We start from the raw sequence: 21742 nt of genomic DNA on the forward strand, positions 1-21742 counted from the left end.
TTTTAATCACAGGTAGTGGGTTCTCATTGTTTACAATGAGTTAACCATTATGTGGATTTAGTAACTTTAAATGATAGGGGACCAGCATAACAGCACTCCTTATGGTTCAGGCAAGAATGTTCCTTAGGTAGATCATTCATAATGGTCCCAGCATCACAGCTCCATTCCTTCTTTCCCCTCCCATTATGGGAGGGGAAGCTTCATATAGCTTACTATGGGCTCATTTTCTTTGGAGTACTGGTATATTGCTCGTAGTAAATAAATGGTTGCGAGTTGACAGAGAAATAATACTGACAAGTGAAATTATACAGCAGTTAGGATAACTCTGAAAACAATTATTATGCCATCAGCATTAGAGGAAGAATTTAGGGCGGGGAAGAATAACATTTGAGGTTTTTTCTTGTGATGGTAAAGGATTATGTTTTTACATCCATTTTAATTTAAAAAGCAGAAATACTTTTTTTTTTTTTTTTTTTTTAAGCCTAGGCTTCTATTTTTGGTCCTAGCCAAGACCATCAAATAACTTAACAACCAACAGCCTTTTTCTTTCTTATGGGTGCGGCGACGCAGCTTTATACCATGTGCATCAGTGTTTGTTGACTTGAACTGACTTTTCCTATATTACAGAATACAGCAATTTTTCTGTATTGCTCTATGGAGGATGACTGTTAGGGTTTGAGGAACCCACAACAATTTATTGTTGTTTAGACAATTGTTCCATCACCTGATGGCCCCTCCCAACCCAGGAAGGGGAATTCGAAAAAAACAAGGAAACCTGAGAGTTGAAATATATAATTAACATTAATAATACTAAAGAACCAATATTGATCCTGATACTAATATAAGATACACAAGGATTACACTCAGACCATTCTGTCAGGAGGAAGCTGTGCACTCCCAGCAGGGGACAGTGAATGTGGGACACTGCGAGTGCTGCAGCTTCAGGGGGGAAGGGAACAGCTCAGGGCTCTGGCACTGGGGCAGGAAGTTCTTAGGATGGGAGCCATCAAGGAAGAGAGAGAACTTTGCAGCAAACTTTCTAATGTATATAGATTGTGACATTCATGGTATGAAATAATCCTGTTGGCCACCTGGGTCAAGTGCCCAGGTATCGTTCCTCCTCATCCCTGCACCTGGCAAGGCTCGAAAACATCGAGACCTTAAAACATACATACTATAGCTGGCTACAGAGTAAACATTTTCACAAATTCAGCCACTAGAATCTTCTAAAAGCGCAGTTTTCCCAAGCATGAGAAGAGACCTTACTGCAAAGTAAAATTACTGAAAGATAAATTAATCCTGTGTTACTCAAAGCAGGACTGTGATAGTCCCACAGTCTAGTCAATCCTGAATTCCTCATTTGAGAATGCAAACATGTCATGTCAGTTTTGGCAATGGGATTGAACTGGTAAACACTTGTCCTTCACATTGAGTCAACCACCTGATAGACACAGTAAGCAAAACGCTCTCTTACATTATCTGTTTCTCCTAAAGATAAGATGATAATTTTCTGGGTTTTCCTCCTAGTGCTGTTCCCATATGTTGTATTCACTGCAGGATGTATTCACACCTTGCACAACAGCACTTAATGTGGATATAAATATCTTTTATGATGTCTCTCTTTCGGAGGCTGATGAAGTGATTCATATTTCCTGCTATCCAAAGCAGCCAGATTCTGTTTTTATGCAGTCAATGGTAAAGAATAGGGGTTGTATTCAGACCATCTGCCATAGATGCCTACTGGAGACATGGTGACTGCTTCTCCTGTTGACTGTGCAAATTGTCAGCCCTTGGTAGTATGTGGTCTAAGTCATTCAACAGCCTCTTGAATTTAAATACCATAGTAACCACTAAGCCCATCTTAAGCACCATGGTAATTCAAGAAACCTACTAGTAAATCACATATGTATCTGATTATTTTAATTTTCTTTGATGTCATTAATAGAATGAAAGGATTAGTTCACCTTTGTACCACACAAGAGCCACTACAATATTAATTCAAATTGTATGGTTTTGAATCCATATAGCTATAGCAGGGTTAACACAGCACCAAATGGAAATGGTTTCAATTTCCAAGGCAGTGATGTCCCCTTGGACATGTTAGCCTGTATACAAGGTTCTATACAGACAGTGCACAGAGACTACAGAGATTCAGTAAAAATGTTCAAAATAACAAAAGATCTCGGAGTACTTCAATTTAATGATAGATCAGTCGTGGGCTGACTAACAAAGGAATTCCTGGGAATGTACATTTGACACCCACATTCATCCAGATTACATGGTGCCATCAGTGTCACTGGTGACATCAGTGTTAAGATGAGAGTTAACTTTATCCCACTTTATAAAGAATGAGGATTTTTTACCAGATCACTCCAATCGTAGCATAGGTGTCCTGGATGATAAAGGGTACAGAAAGTGTCTCCTTGATTTGTCATGGCAAATGAAAGCCAGATGTTCCATGGGTTTCCATAGGAACTGCTTCTTCACCCAGCATTTTGTTTCCAAGTATTTTTTTCTTGCTTACATTTGACCAGCACACATCTTCAGGATTTCCATTGACTTCAAATTATATTAGTGTCTCATTAGGATTTGCTTGTTCAGTCAGGCTTTAAGCATCAGTGTGCCTGATCTGGTTTGTTTAGGTGACTCCTGTTTTCAGCTGGACCTTCAGCTAATGTAAATCCAGTGGTAAATCTAGTGGTTCCAGTTCATGTTTCTGTGAAGATCTGAACTGCTAATTACTGAATGGGAGAATTTAAAGTTACATATAATAAGTTTATAAGAATATGTATTTTAAAAAAAATCTGATTATCAATAGAGTTATAAAATAGATGTGTATGAATGATGTAGACATCAGAGATTTTGGGTCAAGGAATTTGGACATAAAAAGAAGAAGAAAAAAAAGGCAACGAAAATAAAAGCTGAAGAAAGCAATTAGAGATATTCTGCTATGATAGAATGATAATGACCTTCTCTCAGAAACAGCTGGTGGTTTTGTAGTATTGTAGCCTGAATTATGCAGAAGTTATACCACACCATACCAGTATGTTCTCAACTTCAAAATTGTTCATATAATTCATCAGTGAAAGTTCAGTGAAAGTGGTGTTATAGCACAGTGAAGAGCATGGCGTGTTGCCTTATCATCCTCTATCATGATTTACTCTATAATGAAAAAGGAACATTTGATAGATGCAAGGAATAGCAAAGATACATATTTTTGTTCATAAAATATGATTTATTATATAATATTATTCAAATTGCTCCTGCACAGTATCTATGTGTTAATTAAGCACATTAAACTCAGATTTTTTTTTTCATAGAAATTAGCTCATTTATAATGGTGAGTTAACTAGGTTGTTTATGAGAGAGAGCTCTAAAGGCAAATTACCATGAGTAAAAGCCAGAAGAGATCTGAACTGATTTTAATAAAGTCATGAATAACTTATAAGTGTCTTCAGGTTCCTCCAAAAATAATTAAAAAATAACTTGTCTTTAATTTCTTCTCAGTTTGTTTGTGCAGATGCTGGAACAAAACTAGCTGAGTCAACAATCTTGCATAAACAGATGATTGCCTCTATGCCTGGAGTAAGTACTGAATCAAACTCCCATCTCTTAATTTCTTTTTTTTTTTTTTAAATATATCTTATTCAGCTTGTTTTGCTTCATTTTAATGCTCTCCCCTCTTAACTTCTCTTCTGGTTGGCAAAATGTATTGCAAGCAGAGGTTGAAATCCTTCCTTTTTTTAATACTGGAAAAATTCTGAATTTGAAATTATTTTGCTTACTGTCACTGATAATCTTTAGTCATGTCACTGACTTTAGGTGAAGAAGACAACATGTGGGGAGCAGCACAGGTGAATTCCTCAAATAATGGTAGCAGGGAGGAAAGCTACAAACCATCGCCTCCGTTCTCGCAAAAGATTATCTGGTTAAAGAAAGGAGTTAATAATACTTTTCTGGTAATGTGTAAGGTGTTCATCTATGTCTTGCTGATGAATGTAGCTAAATTGCCAGTGCTTATAATTACCTATGCGCTGAATATTCACCTGGTGAATACGCGAGGAGGTACCACAGCTGGAGGTCTTCACTTGTTCCATGACACGTGTGACTGAGTACCCAAACAGATGTTGAGTGTCAGCCACTGTCTGCTTCACAAGCTGAGGAGAACTCGTCTCCCTGTATGTGTGTCTCTGTCAGCTTTAGGGGGTGACCGAATAGGATTTTTCCTGTATATCTTCTGAAGTGTGTGATTTTTTTTTTGTTTTAATGCAAATCTTTAGTAAAACCTTTCCTCCCAACAGAATATTTTAATTTCTACTTAGTTTAAATAGATAGACAAAGTGTATGATTTTTATCTTTTGTTTTAATGCAAATCTTTAATAATACCTTTCCTCCCAACAGAATACTTTAATTTCTACTTAGTTTAAATAGATAGACTAACATTGGTATTACAAGGTATGATAGGAAAGCGATCATTTCAGAAGAAATCATAGAGAGTCAAGCTGCCCACTAGATGAATGGAAAGAAGTCTTTTGCAACAGAGCATTATTTTCGGAGGTCTGAGTATAGTATCTCTAATAATTCTATTATTCAGTATTTTAGAACCCATATGGAATTCTTAGTCCACATAAACTGCATGGAGGATATATTGACAGGGTTGCCAGTGACCTTAGGTTTGTTATTCTGTCAAGGGAACTGACAGGCATAGCATTTGAAAAGCCAGAAGGTGGCATAGTTCAACTCTGTGTAGATTGGTATTAACATACAAAAATGAGAAGTGCCTAGGTCAGTTGCTCAAAAATAAAATGCTAGCAGTTTTTCACATTTCAGCCACTAAAACTCAATTATGGCTTGATAATTTTGTGATCATAACTAAATCTGGTTCATTTGTACACTCAAATAGGGTGATTGGCTTCAGTGCTTCAAAGTGTAGGTAATTAAATAGAGGTCAAAGAAGAGTAGTTTTCTCCTGTAAACTTTACTGCAGTGTTTTGCCCTAGGCCTGTGACTTTGGATATGGTAGTTCTTGGCGACTTCAGAAAGATACCTAATTTGATAATTTCATCATTGCTTTTACTTGGCCCCTAAGAGGGAGGCATTCATAGTTCCCCTTGACTTCAGATATCTTCACCTCAGACTATTAACATGTAAACAGAAGCTTATATGTTACCTAGTGGATCAGTTCTATCAACTTCTGAAAGCTTCTGTCCAGGTTCTCTTGGTTGTTTGAAGCCTTTATTTAATCTGACAGCTTTGTTCTGTTGACTGCATTGCACATCTTGGGCATGTCTTATACCAGCTGAAGGCCAGATCCTCATTTCTTACTGTGTTCTAGGAAAAGGATTATGAACGTTTGTACTGTGGGAATACAAATAGCACCACACTGGGTCCTTTTGTTTTCCCTTTGAGGTCATTCTTGCTCTGGCACAGGTCACTAATCAATGCTTGTACCTTTACGGTCAAACTGGAGCAGTTCATGAAGGATTTAATTTGTCCCTTATGGTCCTTGCCTCTGCTTTTGAAAATTGCAACTAGCTTAAGTGCCATTAGAATGCTGTGTTTTGAATTACTTTGCTTCAGGAATATCCCAGAAACATTTGTTAGTCTATAAAATAAGAAAGAAAAAAAAAAAGTAACACTTAAATTTCAGTGTTATTTATTGTAGTGATGTTTACATATAAAATACCTGAAGGCAGTCATTTAAACTCTTTTTCCAGCATGATTAATGTGACATAAGGGCATCTGTTACTGAATTTTGTTTTCTGGGTTTGAAGCTGATTGGTTCCACTTGCAGAAATGCTCAGCTGCTTGAAGAACTGGGTTGTTAAACTCTCATCGACTTTTTAAGACTTTGATTCTGGACCACAGTAAATTTCAGGATGACATGACAAGGATATTCTTGAAAGTTTCATCAGTTAATCTTTTATTGCTGCCACAGATAAGAGTATTTTATGATGCATGGAGAAGCTACAGTGACTAGTATCTTTATACTATCTTCAGATAAGAGGGCATATTACAGTGAGAAGAAAAACATCAAAGAATACCTATTCCTAATTAAAGTAATCTAACTAAAAAAGAAAAATAAAGAATTTGAGACAGATAAATGGTGTTCTGGTGAACAAGAAACAAAGACAAAAACATGAATGTATTCCAACCTGGTTCTTTAACTTCTTTCTTTTATGTTCTAGTGTGGAACAGCAGCAATGGAATGCATGAGGCAATATGTTGGGGAAGTGCTGGATTTTATTGCGGATATGCATACCTTAACCAAATTAAAGGTTGGTTCTTGGCATACATTGACCTAAAGTGTCTGTGCTTTTTAAACAAAAATATGTTTTCTGTAATGAACCTGCCTGGGAGAAACGGTTGAAGTCTTTAAGGATGACTGACAGACTTTTTTTTTTTTTCCTTTCTCTTTAAAAAAACATTAGTACTGTTATAGACACTTCTGGGGGATCAGTAAAATATAGCTTATGCAATGTTGAAATGGAGTCTGATTCAAATATAGCGAGCATGCAGTAAAAATGCAGGCTTGATTTTTTTTCTGTAAAGCTGATGATAAGCTAATGATAAGTTTTTCTGAAATGTTGATGATAAGCTAGTGTCATACCAAAATCACTGTGAGAAGCAGTTATGTTTAACCTAACCCATGGAAGCATAAAACTCCTTGCCTGTACAACTAAGTACACTCTTCTAGAGGAATCCTGTGTCTCTTATATACACAAACAGCCACTTAAGTTAATTGGAAGCTCAGAGGTTAATAAAATGCAGTAATTGACCTAAAAAAAAAGAAAAGGTGGTGGTGGTGGGGAGGCATGTGCCCTTTTTCTTATGGGTGCTGTTGTTTTCATTGTCAGTTTATATTTTGTTGAGGTGGGAAAAAACAAGTAGTTCTTACCTCTGTAGTCCAAACTGCTTTTTGGTTTCTATACCTTAGTTTGATGCCAAATCATAAGAGGAGTGATAGGAAAATACTTCTGTCAGTATAAAACATTTTACTTAGGAAAGAATTTCATTAAAACATCCTAGTAATAACTAGTTGGTAAACCCCTGTTTCTTGGGGGAAGCCAGTATCTATTAATTTTCTTACAAAAGGGAAATTCTTTATGATGTTTTAGAAAAGAAATAGGCTAAGTAACATTGCTACTGTATAATAGGAAATAATAGAAGTATAGCTGTTTCAATTACTAGCAAAATAGCATCCATTGTTAATAGCTGAAATATTACATTAATTCTTTACTTAAGCTAACACATCACTAATAGTCATAATGCTGTGAAGGGGGCAGTATTTATTCTATTTAGCATAACACTATCCCATTAGGTAGTTTTATGTACCATCCGAAGCTGAGCACTTAGTGAGCCCTGAGCTGGAGGTGAAACTTTGGTGGTTAAAGTTGCCCTGTTTGTAGAGGGAAAACACCTGTCTTAACAGTGGAACAATCTCAATGCCAGGCAAAATTGTGTGTAGTCTTTTGAGCTATGTACCGTGCCCTGCACAGGGCTGGATTTCCCTCAGCACATAGAATGGAGGCAGAGGTGCAACTGGACCTTGATGCCTCTACCTTCTGCAGAGCTGCCAAGACAAAGGAATGGTGTGGGTGTGCAGCAGAGGGACCACTACAGATACAGAGGAGAGCCTGTGCTGTCAAAAATGCGGGTAATTCTGAAATCTGGCAGTAGAGTCTTAGTCTTTGTACACCAGCAACTCGATGATCCAAGAGGAAGTTCATCAACTGAAAGAGGTCATTTCGTCACTGGACATAGTCGAATAGCTGCCAAGCTGCTTTTATGTGATCTGAAGCTCAGCTGACAGATGCAGAAAGCCAGTGCTGCCCAGTTCTGGCTAGCAGGAATCATTGCCATCGCTTACATTGCTTTGGCACACGTGGTCTTCCAGGGAAGTTCTTTGACCGGGGTCTTGCATTTGTTTCTAACCTCGAGTCACTCTGCTTCTACAACACAGGGTGCGTCTGCTAATAAAGGGTGTTGATGGTCTCTTCTCCTGATAAATCAGTATAGTGTTCCCCTGAATGGGCCCCTCTGCTACTGCACCAGTCCTCTGCTGAAAGTTACTGGAAACACACTGGAGCGTTTCGTGCCACAAGTTAATGCAAGCATTCTGTGGCAGGCAAAACAGCGTAAATGATAACCTGTAGTGGATTTTGATACTGGGGTTTATTTATAAAGCAATGAGATGAGAACTTTTACCCTACTGGTTTCGTGCATGCTTACTTGCTCATGGCCCCCCTGTCCACCCCAAACCATGCTCCAGAGGGGACAATTTATTGCAAGTTAATAATACCACAAAGGAAGAAGAATGCCAGCCAAAGTGAAACTCATGTCTCTTGAAACTCACAGTAACCTTGTTTTTCTGGACAAAGTATCCCTTTTGTTAAATTCTTACCCAATTGGCCATATGCCTTTAATCCCATTGAGTTTTATAAAAATACTCTAATAAGGGAAGCAGCTTTTTGTGCTGGAGTAGAAATTTACTTCAAAGTAAAAACTAATTAATCATTTTTAGCTGAATTGGATTGCCCTCCCACTCTTATCCTTTAAAGTTATTCACCTGTTTCTCTTACAGTTCAGAACTGCTTTCAGAATAGGTAGGCAAATGAATCAATAAACAAGGGAGAGATACATCTGGTTTCCCAGTTCCACAGAAAAACATGAACTTACCTGAAACCAGAAATGGGAAAACTTGTTTATAAATACTTGCAGGTATTCTTTCTCCTGTGTAATTTTTTTCTGCAGAAAGCTCTCTGCCATTTGCACTTTTCCTTCTGCCCCTTCTCCTTGGAACTATAGTCTGATTTTTAGAAATGCTCTTACAATGCCTAAGTCTAAGATGATAATTTCTTATGCTCAATTGAATTATTTATTTTTTAAATTTTTATACACGGATATAGGTAGGACATGAACTAAAACTTAACCCAGTTCTTCACTTTTATAATTTGAAATAAGAAGTTTCCCAAACATGTACTCTGGTCATTTAAAACTAAATCAGAACCAAATGGTCTAAAATTTCATGTTGTATTGGTTTAGCCATGTATTACAGGAATCTGAAAACAAGATCAGCATAAGAGGAGAGTAAAATATGACCATCATTTTCTTTATTGGAAAGAATAAGCTGTAGCTGTCTTTGGAAAGTGAAATGGCAGCTCTTGTTTAACTAGACCAGATAAACTTATTCTGTGGTTCCAACTAAATTTACAAGTAGTCAGAACTTTAACCAAATTCACAAGTAGATTCAAATTTTTGTAAGCTCATTTAATATGTTTACTTATATGGCTTGGGTTTTATTTACAGAGGTTTTCCTAGGAAGTGAAGTTCCTAGGAAGTTCCTAAGACTATCCAGTTTTACAATTTCTTACTATGTATTACTTATAAGTAATACCTACTTACTAAGTATGTATTATCAACAGCATCTGAACGATCAAACTAACACAAAGAATATTATATGATTTATATGACCATTAACAGTCCCAATGGCAAAAGTTTAATATTGGTTTTCAAATTTTGAAATGTCTACTCTGTGTAGAAATTCAATGAACACAAATAGTTAAAATTGTATATTCATTTGCAATGTATTATTTTGTGTGTCTGAGAAGAGTTTCTTTGATTGAGGCTAATTAGTTTCAGTCCCGTGTATTACCAACTACTGTTTATGATGCTTTCAGCAAGCTGGTCTAGCAGGAGGTGTCCCTGCCCATGGCAGGGGGATTGGAACTAGATGATCTTTAAGGCCCTTTCCAACCCAAACCATTCTGTGGTTATAAAAAAGGTGTATGTTAATTCTCCAGTTAATCACAATCCAGTTTATTGTTTCTGTTCAGTTAATTTTTTTTCCCTCTGGATCAATATTTTATTTGGTAAAGCTCAGCAAAGTTTTATTTAGAAAATTCTACCAGTTTTGAAGAAGTATGATGTATCTTCCTGCATACCTGGCTCTATAACAAAATCAGTATTTATTTGTGCTGATCATGAAGTTATTTTTTTTCTCTTGAAAGAGACTTCAGGTAAGTGATTTTTGAGAGTGTAAGTTGCTGGGGTGAGATACTTATCTGTTATAAAATATTAGTGGTGCTCTGATTTTTATCCTGTTATAATAATTTAATAACTGATGACACGGATTTTCTTGTATAAAGCATATGGCTCTCCTTTAAGCAAGGAAACACAATCAGCATGTGTTCTCTTAGTCTAGTAACAGAAGGTAATGCAGAGTTAGCTTAATTAGAAATACAGAAGTGTCTCAAGAAGCACTAATGAAACATTCCTTAGAGCTGACAAAGCAGGATAATAAATTATATTTCCAGGCATAAATATTTGCATGATTTCTTGGTAAAAGATCTAGCCCTTTTATTTCCAGGGCTTAAAGGCATTTGTAGCAGTTGAATAGTACAACACAGTCATATTGCCGGTGAATGAGCGACAGCTTATTTCTGTACATGTAAATGGCATATTGCACAGGGAAGGCATTTCCTGCCCAGATGCTCTCTTGTTAAACGGTTAGATTCTTTCATCTTCACTTAAGCTGTCTGGATGTGCAACCATTAGTTTGTATTCATCAGCTGTTGAGTTTGCTGATGTAAAAGGTGCTTATACATTCTGCACAATTTGTATTTTGTGGGGGCTCTTGAAAATGTTGCCCTCCGTGGAAAGATTGGCATCATACAGCTGGTACTAATATAGGGACTGGAGAAGTTTTAAAAATCTATTTCTGCGTTTTGTTCTGTAGTTTTATATACACAGTTAGAGACCCTGAGAAAGGAACTGAATGGAAATGAAACAGAATACGCTGTTGTTTGGAAGAACTTAGTTCAAATGAAATACTCTTCTCGGGTAGGAAATTGGATCTTTGTCTTGCAGAGTCACATGAAGACTTGTTCTCAGCCACTACATGAAGACACATTTGGTGGACATCTGAAAGTTGGTTTAGCTCAGATTGCTGCTATGGAAATCACACGGGGAAACCACAGAGACAACAAAGCTGTGATCCGATATCTACCTTGGCTTTACCATCCTCCTTCTGCAATGCAACAAGGGTAAGAATGCTTTTCCACAAAAAAGGAATACCAAAATGAGTTAGAAATCCTTACAAAATTCTGTGTTTATTGCCAGATTCCCTAGATAAGACCCACAGAAAGGAATGGTGGCCGTAGGACATTAAAACAGCTGATCAGCAGCTTCCTGATCCTTAACTGAAGAATTCATCAATGCAATATTTAAAGTACATACCAAAGAGACAGTGGAGGTAACTCTATTGACTTGACTGGAGTTATCCTGGAAATTAACTTGGTTCTTGATCTAGATACAGACAGTGAAAAGCCCACAGGTACTTGATCAGTCCTAGAATTATAGAGAATACAATGGGAAATGTCCTTTGAAATTATGGAGTACTAATGAGCAACAATTGTAAGTGTGAGCCTATTGATATGATGGTAAAAATACTAACTTCATCTGGTTAAAGTTAGATGAGAGAAATCCTGCTCTTCAAGATACGTCTTCTATCCCTTTTCACTGTGAGAAATCCTAATTTGCAATGTGTCAGTGTGTTACCTTCAGAAAGAAGGGTGATGCTGTCCCTTGTCTTCAGTGATACAAAATGAGATGTTTTGAATGTAGACCATTGGATTGTGTTTCAACAAACGTGTATTCTGGCCCCAGCTTTGTCCCAGCCTACCTGCCCCAGGAGTCTGGGGACTAAACTATTTAGGCCCCAGTCCTGTAGATATACCTGCATGTACTTCCATGTAGAGCGTATCTAGTTTTGGAAGTACAGAGTTGTTCTCTCCTTGTGGGTTAGTTTCTTACATGGAAAAAAAACCAGACTGTGTGTTCTGAGTAAATTAATGGAATGCCTCTTTGGTGCTGAGTCCTTCACAATGACATTGAATTAGAAATTAAAAACAGTAGTGAGAGTGGCCTAGTAAGTAGTAATTTATTGGTTGAAAACCAGTTATTTTTTTCCTGTGCCTATGAATTCAAATGAGTATGTAATCTGAACTTGGTAGCAGCAAGGGGACAGACACCAGAAAAGAGTTATTCTTTCTTAGACTCTATAAGCACATTACTTTACAACTAAACATTGCACTAGATGGTGGACGAATACTTAACTGTCACAAAAAAATCACAGTCCCTGCCCTCAAAAGCAGGCAGTCCAAAAGTCCTAGGAGAGGTAAAGGAAAAGAGGAATTAACTTCACTTTACCGATGGGGAAGTGGAAGACAGTGGGAGGACGGCACGGCGTCTGCCTCGGAGCTCGCTGTGGAATGAAGAATCTCCTGCCATCGCCCTGTCAGCTGCCTGCTGTCCAGGGGAAGGAGAGGAGCATTTCCACTTGGGCAACCCTTCCCATCTCATGATTTCTGTGTCAAAAAAATCACTGTGTATGGAACCAGTGAATCTGTGAGCATTTTAGCCTTTTATAAAGAGGGTTTCTTAGACCCACTAAATATGTTCTGTTGGAATTGTTAATGGTATGTCAAGCCCACAAAGTTCTGTGTGGTTCTGGTCTTTCCATAAGCTGTACCAAAGATTTGTGCCTCCAACACACTGAGCTGTGTTTGCCTAGTGTGCATAAGGAGGCTCCATATTTTGGGGAAAACTATAAAACTTAGCATCATTGTAAAATCCACTCTTTCTTGACAGGCCCAAAGAGTTCATAGAATGTGTCTCACACATTCGTTTGCTGTCCTGGCTGCTTCTGGGGTCTCTGACACACAATGTTGTCTGTCCAAATTCTCCATCATCTTGCATGCCTATTCCACTGGATGCGGGTTCACAAATTGCTGACCACCTTATTGTTATTCTGATTGGGTTTCCAGAGCAATCAAAGGTAAGGGATTATGTGTTTTAATTGGAGATGTGTTATATATTGGCCTTATTATTGCAAACACTTATTTTTTCTGTAAGAAAAAAAAAGAGGGCTAAAACTTTATTAAAACCTGGGATCTAGGGAAAGAAATCTCTGTAGGTTTTTTCTTTTTGCATAGCTGCCTCTTCAGGCATAGAAAACTGGTGATGAAATCACTGCAATTAAGTTTGAGATTCAGCTATTTCAAAATATCTCAGCACAGGAGTAAGAAAAAAAAAACTGAGTTCCAAACTGAAGCTTTAGCAATGACCATCTCTGTACCAAGTTTTTCAGAATTTCTAGTATAGTAGAATTAGATAACCTATAAATAATACTATGATCAGAAGTTAATTACAGTGATGGTTCAACCACAACTTTATTTTCAAGGTGCTCTGGACAAGAAGGGTTATTGCAAATCATAAGTCATTTGTGACAGTAGTTTAACACAGATACAGCAGGACTCTTTGACACCAACCAGGTTTTTATTAGCAGCAGAAGCAGAACAATCACATATTTATCTTGTATGTAAAATCCCCTTTTCCTCTCACCCTGCTAAGACACTGGTGCTTCCCATTCATTTCTTAGGCGTTTCTTTTTTTTCTCTTTCAAATATGTCTTCCCCGTTTCCAAGCAACCATAGCAATATTTGGTGCACCATACTACCACTGTTGCACTTGCAAATCAAGAAAACATCTCTGACCAAAAGCATCTTTCTCGTAATAAAGTAGTTCACGTCCAGCGCTCCTGGAGGTTCAGGCACTGTGATATGTGGCGCGTATTAGCAAAGAGCAGTGCTTGAGAGTGCAAAATTCATTCACTGCTAGCTTTTCAAAACTTACTGTCCTTGACTTTGAGCAGTTCTGTCCCAGCAAGGTATAAATGGATGACAGATTAACAGGACAGATGTAAGATGATGTATTTTGTACGATAGCCTTCCTTTCAGGTAATCAGAATCTGAATGACTTACCCCAGCAGCATTTTTGAAATGGAGCCATACGTGCCAGAGCCTCCAGGCTTTCCACAGGCTGCAGTGGAGTTTTCCATCAAAAAGTCTCAGAACTAGTCCTGAGTAGCTGTTCTGCAAAACTAACCGTCTCTTTAAAGAGGCTGACCTTAATGCCATACAATGAGATTGCATGGGAGTGTATGTTTGCAAATGCAGTTTTTAGTCTGTAAATATAAAACTGGAGAAGATGTTACCAAGTGTACTTGACTTACTAGTTCCTGATGGGGGGGAAACATGGGAGAGTGAGGGGCAAGACTGCCCAGTGAGATGCCTGCACTCTATCCCAATACTCTTATTTGAATAAACATTTTCCTCTGTTATCTGTTTTTACAGACGTCTGTTCTGCACATGTGTTCCCTCTTCCATGCATTTATATTTGCTCAGCTCTGGACAGTGTACTGTGAACAAACAGCAGTAGCTCCGACGGTCCAGAATCAGAATGAATTTAGCTTTACAGCAATCCTTACAGCCCTGGAGTTCTGGAGCCGAGTGACACCTAGCATCCTACAGCTAATGGCACATAACAAAGTGGTGAGTCAGGTGCCGTGTACAGATTTAGTACAGGTTAAACTCAGAAGCCTTGCTTTGTTTCAGTGGAATACATCAGACTTATGAATAATGTCATAAAGCAACTTTGATGCTTTTGAGAAATTAAAGTGCTAATTAGTAGTGGTTTAAACTTGCAGTGGGCCAGAAACGAGATCTAGCCAGGATCTGCCTGAAACAGAATCAAGAGCTAGAGTTGCTGCTTGTTGGATTAAGGGCTTCCTGCATCAGGTCTCATTTTGTGTATCTTCCTGTTCTTCACAGTGGTTCTGTTGTTTCACCTGACTCTGCCTTACAGGAGCAACTAAGTGTTTTAGGATAATTCTGTGAATATTCATTTGGATATTTTTAACCATGTGATGGTGAAAAAATGCGTAAATGCTAATGCTTGACTACTCATAACCCACTGGTTACTCATCAAAAATAAGCTACATAAATACCTCTGGAAACATTTTTGAGTAATGAATGACTTGAAGGAGGTATCTCTAGAGATAAGGCTTGAAAGCGAAATGTTCGCTTTGTCCAGAAATCATCCAGACCATTTTTTGGAAATGATTTTTAAGCATTTATTTATTTCAACTGCTCATTGCTGTTGGAGCAGCTTTGTACAGAAAGAACCCAGTGGGGTTCCAGCAGCCTTCTCATAGGTTCTACCTTTGCTTCTCATCAACTAATGATTCTCTGTGCTTGCAGGCTTAGGGTTGAGCCCTTGTTTCTGATGGGCAAGATGTATTGTGTTTGCTACTTCCTAGAAAGTCACGACAAGTCTGTCATGATTTTTCAAAACTTAACTGAGAAGGTAACTAGTAGCTCTGGCTCTGGAGAACCTGGTGCTAGCTTTGAGTGAGAAAGATTCTTTATGTGTGGCCCAGTCCTCCAAGTCAGGTGTTCTTAAGATTTGGGATTTTCATTCATTGTTTGTTTGTTTGTTTTTCTTTTTTAAATGGGAACCTGCTATAAATGTGGAAGTTATTTTATGTAATTCCCCTTTTCCCATGTGAAACGTCTTCCACTCCAGGCAGGTATAGACCTTTGACCTTTCAGTTGTAATTACATGGGATGCACTTGAATGTCTTTTCCTTTGTGTCTTGTCCATATCAGGCAAGGACCACCTAAAGCTGTCTTTAAATGGTATTTTAGTCTCTGACATCTAGTGAGGTCTCTGTGGTTGACAAGCCACTTTTGGGAACATAGTTCATGAAGCTCCATTTGAATGAGCGGGAAATGTGCATAATGCTTCTAACTAGCCAGTTCTTTAGCCAGACACAAAGTCTTCTTGTCAAGACTTAGAACAAGAATATGACCTGGAAGTCCCAAGTTCCAGTCCTTATTCTGAAAGTATATCATTATGTGGCTTTATTGCAAGTTATTAAACTCTATGCCTCAGCTATTGCTCTGTGAAATGTAGATAATACTTGCCCATCTCACAGGGGCGTTGTGAGGTTAATTAGTTAGTGTTTGTAAAGCGCTTTGAAGATGAAAAGCATGACATAAAAGTTAAGTTTATTATTATTGAGGGGAATTTACACATAGTTCAGACAGGCACTGTAAATACTGACTGCTGGCTCAGGGCATTTGTCTTGTACTTATGAATTTACACAGTATAAAACATAAAAAGCCGTCTACTACCAAATAACTGATATTTGCATCTGCCATAATTTATGGTACAAAATGGAAGAATTATGGACTAGCTGCCAGCTCAGAACAACAAGTTGTCTTTTGATGGGAGGAAAAAAAAGATGGTTTTGTGGGTATGTTAATTTGCAAAGATTCAGTAAATAAAAATATCAATTTCTGACATGCTGATTGATGAGAACTGCACAGCAAAGGCATGTGAAAGGATTTATGATGTCTGAAAAGAACCAAGCTGAAGGCAACTAGGTTTGATGTGTGATACGAATTAAAATACATCAAGCACTTTGAAATATTTAACAGATAGGTGTTGCCACATCAGGGGAAAACTAAATATAAAGAAATGTCCCTTGTGTGCTCATGCGGTCATATGTCACTGGTTAATAAATGCATATCTAGTGATTCAGTATAACTGCTAAGCAAATACAGGAAGATTCTTTTAGAGACTGTTGGCTTAGCTTACAACACTTATGCTGGACACTAATTTGGTTTTTATGCTTGATTTTTTTCCCAAGATGGTGGAAATGGTGTGCCTGCATGTGATTAGTTTAATGGAGGCTTTACAGGAATGCAACTCTACTATCTTTGTAAAGGTAGGCATACCATGAAATTGTAGTTAATGATGTTGCCTGTCTATTGTAATTTCTAGGCATACTGTCCATTGCTTCCCCTCCCACTCAAAAAAAGAAAGTCGAAGATGCTGACATTGAACGCTGATGCAGAAATAAAACTACTAAAGCATAAATAAATAAATAAATCTCTTGTGAGATGTAAGACCAGACCATAATCTCAAATCCAAGTTCTCCTGATTTTTTTAAAAGAACTTCTGATTTCCTTCCATTGCTTCAGTGGTCTTATTCACCTGATAGACTCAGCTGGTGTCATTGACTTTGAGAACCTCTAGGTACTGTCTGAATTTTCAGCAATTCTGTAACTTTTAATCATTTTGGTGATTTTAATCATTTGAGGTGACCTTTGCAGATCACCTCACTGTTTTGATCCTCACATTCTTTTAGATTGATAACAAAAACCTTGTGCCACAGTGGTTTTCTTGTTATTATATGCCTAAGTGTCTGACTTTTTGTCAACTATTATTTGATAGTGAATCTTCTTTCCCTAGAATGCGTAACAGGGTATTTTTTGGTTAGAGAATCAAATCCTGCATGCTCCATTCGTGTAAAATTCTTTCTTTGGAACTCAGTGGTCAGTCTCCTGTGGGTCACCACAGTGTTTTCAGAATACATTCCCAAAGGACTGGGGTAGTCTCACAAGCAGAAGTCAATTTTACTAGCTTTTTTTACATGCTTTCCCATTGCATTATTCTGAAGGCAATTTTCATATAAAATATAAACAAATTAAATCTGAATCTAACTGAAAGATGTTGGGTTATGTAGTTTTCCTGATGCCATAAAGGAAACTTCCAACTGTTGTTTTACTCGTCTTTTATGATCAAGCTGGAACAGAAAATAAAGTAGCTAAAATTGAAGGTTTTTATGTCAACTGGCATGCAAATATTCACACTCATTGTGAAAATACAAATTTATAGTCAGTAATGGCTTGATTCACTACAGAAACTCTGCCACTGTGGGATGTTAAAGTGATCATAGCTGTCCCTGGAAGACACGTGGTCTTTCAGCCAGTCCAGGATGTCTAGAATTTGACAAGGATGAAAAATGGCTTTAAAGCTGTGAAAAGAGAGGCCTTTAGAGATGAATTCCTCTCACAATTCAAATGAATGCTTTCAGGGGGTTATGTTTGAGAGTGTATGTCAATGATATGCTAGATCAGGTTAAAAGAATGTTGTTGTTACAATGAAATCAAGCTCATAAACCTCTGAAATTCAGAGTTAAGGTGCTAAGCTTTCTTTCATGTTCAGTGGATGGGAGATGGAAGAGCAGAATCTGGGTGACCAAATCCGTTTTACTTGGCCCTAAAGTGAAATCCTGCAGGGACAATATACAGACATAATAGTGTCATAGGTTTCATAGCCCCAGGTTACTAATATTTTTCAAAACTAATTGCGAAAATATTTACTGTAGAACTGAAAAATAAGCGTGATGATTTGGGGAAAGACTTACTGTATGTTTGAACTCCTTCAAAGAGGCAGAAGTGTAAAGTTTGTTCACACAGGAGCCACTGAGTGACATCTCTCAAAATTAAAAAAAGATCAACTTTGAGACTGTCTCTTCTGTAGTGACTGTGAAGAAGATCTCAGCTTCGTTACTCCTACGTCAGAAGTCTGCAAGGATGACAATCCTTTGAATATTAGTTGACTGGGCAGTTTTTTGGTAGCTTATTTTATTCTAGACAATCTTTCATTGCCCTACCTTTGATAATGAAACAATTTTATCTTGTGGTTTAAAGCTTTTTTTTTTCCTCCTTTATTTTAGATATAAGCCTTTCAAACAAGATTTTGTTTTCACTGAAGGAAAGGACATAGTGTAGTGAGAGAAATTTTTTAAACAGAACATTCTTAACACTCTTTCAGGTATTCATTCAGCAAAATTAATAATTTCCAGTTACTTCCTCTTGGAACTGAGCACAGTAGCACTGACAAATCTGGACGATTTATTATTCATATTATTATATTTACTGCAGTGTCTTTTATCCCACCTAGGGAATCAGGTGATGCAAAAACTTCATTTGTTAATGAGGTCACTGCATGATTCAACACACATGAGAATGTGGTGGATGTCCTGTGATGCCAGGTGGTTTATGGGATAGCAATATTAGGTGGCTATTTTCTGTATGACAAGTGAGGGGAAAATAAACCCTAAAACAGGAGAGGAAGAGAAGATGTAAACAATTCAGGTTTCCTTCAGTGAAAGAAGAGATGCATTTATGCCTGAGATTAGCACTCCTTCATCTCCTCCTTGTATTGGTGCTGTGACGTTTCCTCCTCCTGGTACTGTGTTGGCCTTTGCTATTAAATTAAACTCTCACTGATAGCATTGAGACATGTCTTGATTGCTTCCTTTAGTCTTTGAACCGTTCCCTGTATTCTCAAAGGGTATTTTTTGGATCTGATGTTAGATTATTTTTACCAATCTGGGGAGGAAAACAAAGTTCCTTTCCTGTGAAAACATCTCAACCGTAATGTATTTATTTTTCTTTCCAAGTCAGAGTGAGATATATATATACACATAAACATTTATGCAGATGCACACATACCCACATATTTAATTCATTGTCTTTTCCTCTGGGGGGAAATGTTTCAGGAAGGCTGAAATTAAAGTGTTCAACTTTCCTCCCGTTTTCCAAAGGAACTGGGAAACTAGCTGTCCCAGGGCAACCGTTGGTAATGGAGACCAGCTCCTTGCTGATGACAGCTCTCTCTCTGACCGTCAGATGTACATCTGAGGAATGTGGGGGCCTACAGTAGGGAAGGGAGCAACTCAGCAAACTGCAGCATCTTTTGCAGACACCCAGGGGTTTTAGGCAGATCCAGCAGCTCTAGACTTCGAGAGAACTGGGCAGGCAGAGGAGCTGGGGAGCCAGAAAAGCACAGTGACCAACCTGTTCTCCAGCCTAGTTTTCATCAAAACTTTCACTAGAATCAACATAATTCTGTGGAAATTATAAATTCAAAAAAATTGACAGTGTCTGACAGCAGTCTGTTCTTCCAGCTGTTGGTTCTAACCAGCTCTATGTATTCTTCCTTTGTGAAGAAAAGACTGGCTGGGGAGTAGGTAATAAAAATCAAGTCCTTCAGTGAAAATGTCGTTTTGTCTCATTTATTTAACTGGCAGCTGTAGGAGTGGAAGGTTTGCTTGCTTGTGCCTGCAGCAAAAAGTTTCATTTCCCTAACTGTGTCCAGACCCTGGAAGACAGAAGTGGTGCTGAAGGACAATGATCTGTAGACCTCTACAATGTAGATATCTATTTGAACTAGTTTCTGTGAGTGCCCTTTAAAGTCAGTGGAGATAAACAGGTGGTTTTGGACATGATTCATCTTGGTCTATTTTGGATATCTGCTTTAGGACAAGATGAACTAGATGTGAGAAGTGCTTGGTTCTCTCAGCTGACTGTAAAAGATGTCCAGTGAATTGGTTCAGATGCAGAGGGATACCCTGAGTTTTCTGCCTATCTTCCCTCCTTGCTTGACATAACTTGTGACGCCAGTCCCCTCACCTCTGGCTTAGCTCCAGAGGAACTTCATTAATGCTGGATGAAATTTTCAGTGACCTTTTTTTGTGGGGCATGGGGAGCATGGCTTCTCAGTATGCTTCCCTGTTCCCTCCTCTCCAAAAAATACATCAGACCTTGTGGCCACTGGATCTTATTAAGCACTTCATTAGGGTGAGAGCCCAGGGAAGGATGTACAGAACTCACACTTCTGCTGCATCTGGCTGTGTTCCAGCTGTTTTGGCATGCATCTCTCTGTAAATGCTGAGATTTGAACACGGTTCTTCATGTAGTAGACTAAGTAATCAGTCTTGACAGAACTGTATATGATTCCCCAGCAAAACAGCACTGAAATTGAAACAATTATCGTTCCTTGCACAAGGGAAACAGCACTTTATCTAATGTTGTCAATAGTGATTAGGTTTAACTTGCAGCTCCCGGTAGCATAATTGGCAAATTGCAAATTTTAATGCCATTTGGAGGAACATTTTAGAACAATAACCTCAGTGGTTAAATTAATATTGGAGAACATGAATACTTCTGCTAGAAATACCTCTCTGTCTTTCATAAGCTTGTCATGTTATACTTACCCAGAAACCAAAGTTCTCTGACGAGCAGGAGGCTGAAATATGTATCAATACAATCACAGGTGACAGAGTCACAGACCTTGCCTTGTCTATCTGGGTAGTTAGAGTTTTTACCTGTGCCCCCATGCCTACAGGTCACATTCTCCAGTGAAGCGCTGATGTGACTAGTGGATTATAAAATGCTGGTCACCATTTAAATATCTGGCCTGTTATTAGAAACTTCTGCTGCATGTTTTTTCAGTTCTTGATGTATACCCCACCATGCAGAATGTTTACTGTATTTATTTCAATATTGCTCACCTCCACATACAGGAACACCCTCACAAGGAAAATAAGAAGTGATTTCCTTTAACAAGTTTTTATTCTGTACTGTCATCGTTGCCTTAAACAGGATGTCAGTAATTGCTACTGGTGATTCATCAAGCTACAAACAAGGGAAGCTGGCTTCTTTCCCTCTGAGAGTGACCTGCCCCAAAACTTATCCATCATTTAAAAATAACTACATTTTCAGAGTTGTGGTATAGACGATATACCCTTCTCTGTCTCACAGTAACTGAAGCATGTTTACAGTCACTTGTATAATAAGAAAATATACCTCTCTTCTTACAGCTCATACCAATGTGGTTGCCAATGATACAGTCGAATCTAAAGGTAAGTTGTTTCTATTGCCTTATCCTTTTATTCTTAGTGTTAACACATATCTGTAAATTCCGGAAATAAGATCACTTCGGTCTCTCTGAACACCTCGTTGTAGCATATCCAGATGCACTGGATGGCTCAGCACTGAAGGTTTCAGGTGTGAGAATATGTAGGGCATCATCAACTAGTCAGTTGTCCTGTAATCAGTACTGCTCTCCTCTCCCTTCTGAAACACTTTCCTCTAACCAGGTCCTAAGCCTTTCCTCCCTGTTTAGTGTGATTGGATGTTCCCTCAGCTGTGGGTTTTCTTGCTGTATTGGGCTTGAGAGTCCCGTGACAAATCAGGATGGT

The 21742-nt window shown here is 38.1% G+C and overlaps 1 protein-coding gene across 7 annotated transcripts in view; it reads left to right on the forward strand.

Moving 5' to 3' along the window:
• The window catches only part of UNC79 (unc-79 homolog (C. elegans)), a 108295-nt gene that overhangs the window by 84784 nt on the left and 1769 nt on the right, over positions 1 to 21742 (forward strand). For all 7 annotated transcript variants that reach the window (XM_014957642.1, XM_014957644.1, XM_014957645.1 and 4 more), the window contains 7 exons: positions 3508 to 3585; positions 6189 to 6278; positions 10870 to 11045; positions 12652 to 12838; positions 14196 to 14393; positions 16556 to 16633; positions 21362 to 21403. In XM_014957642.1, coding sequence (XP_014813128.1) covers positions 3508 to 3585; positions 6189 to 6278; positions 10870 to 11045; positions 12652 to 12838; positions 14196 to 14393; positions 16556 to 16633; positions 21362 to 21403 — 849 coding nt within the window. The remainder of the gene's footprint in view (positions 1 to 3507; positions 3586 to 6188; positions 6279 to 10869; positions 11046 to 12651; positions 12839 to 14195; positions 14394 to 16555; positions 16634 to 21361; positions 21404 to 21742) is intronic.

This window comes from Calidris pugnax, unplaced genomic scaffold, assembly GCF_001431845.1.
Source record: "Calidris pugnax isolate Ruff unplaced genomic scaffold, ASM143184v1 scaffold211, whole genome shotgun sequence".
NCBI classification, from domain to species: Eukaryota; Metazoa; Chordata; class Aves; order Charadriiformes; family Scolopacidae; genus Calidris; species Calidris pugnax.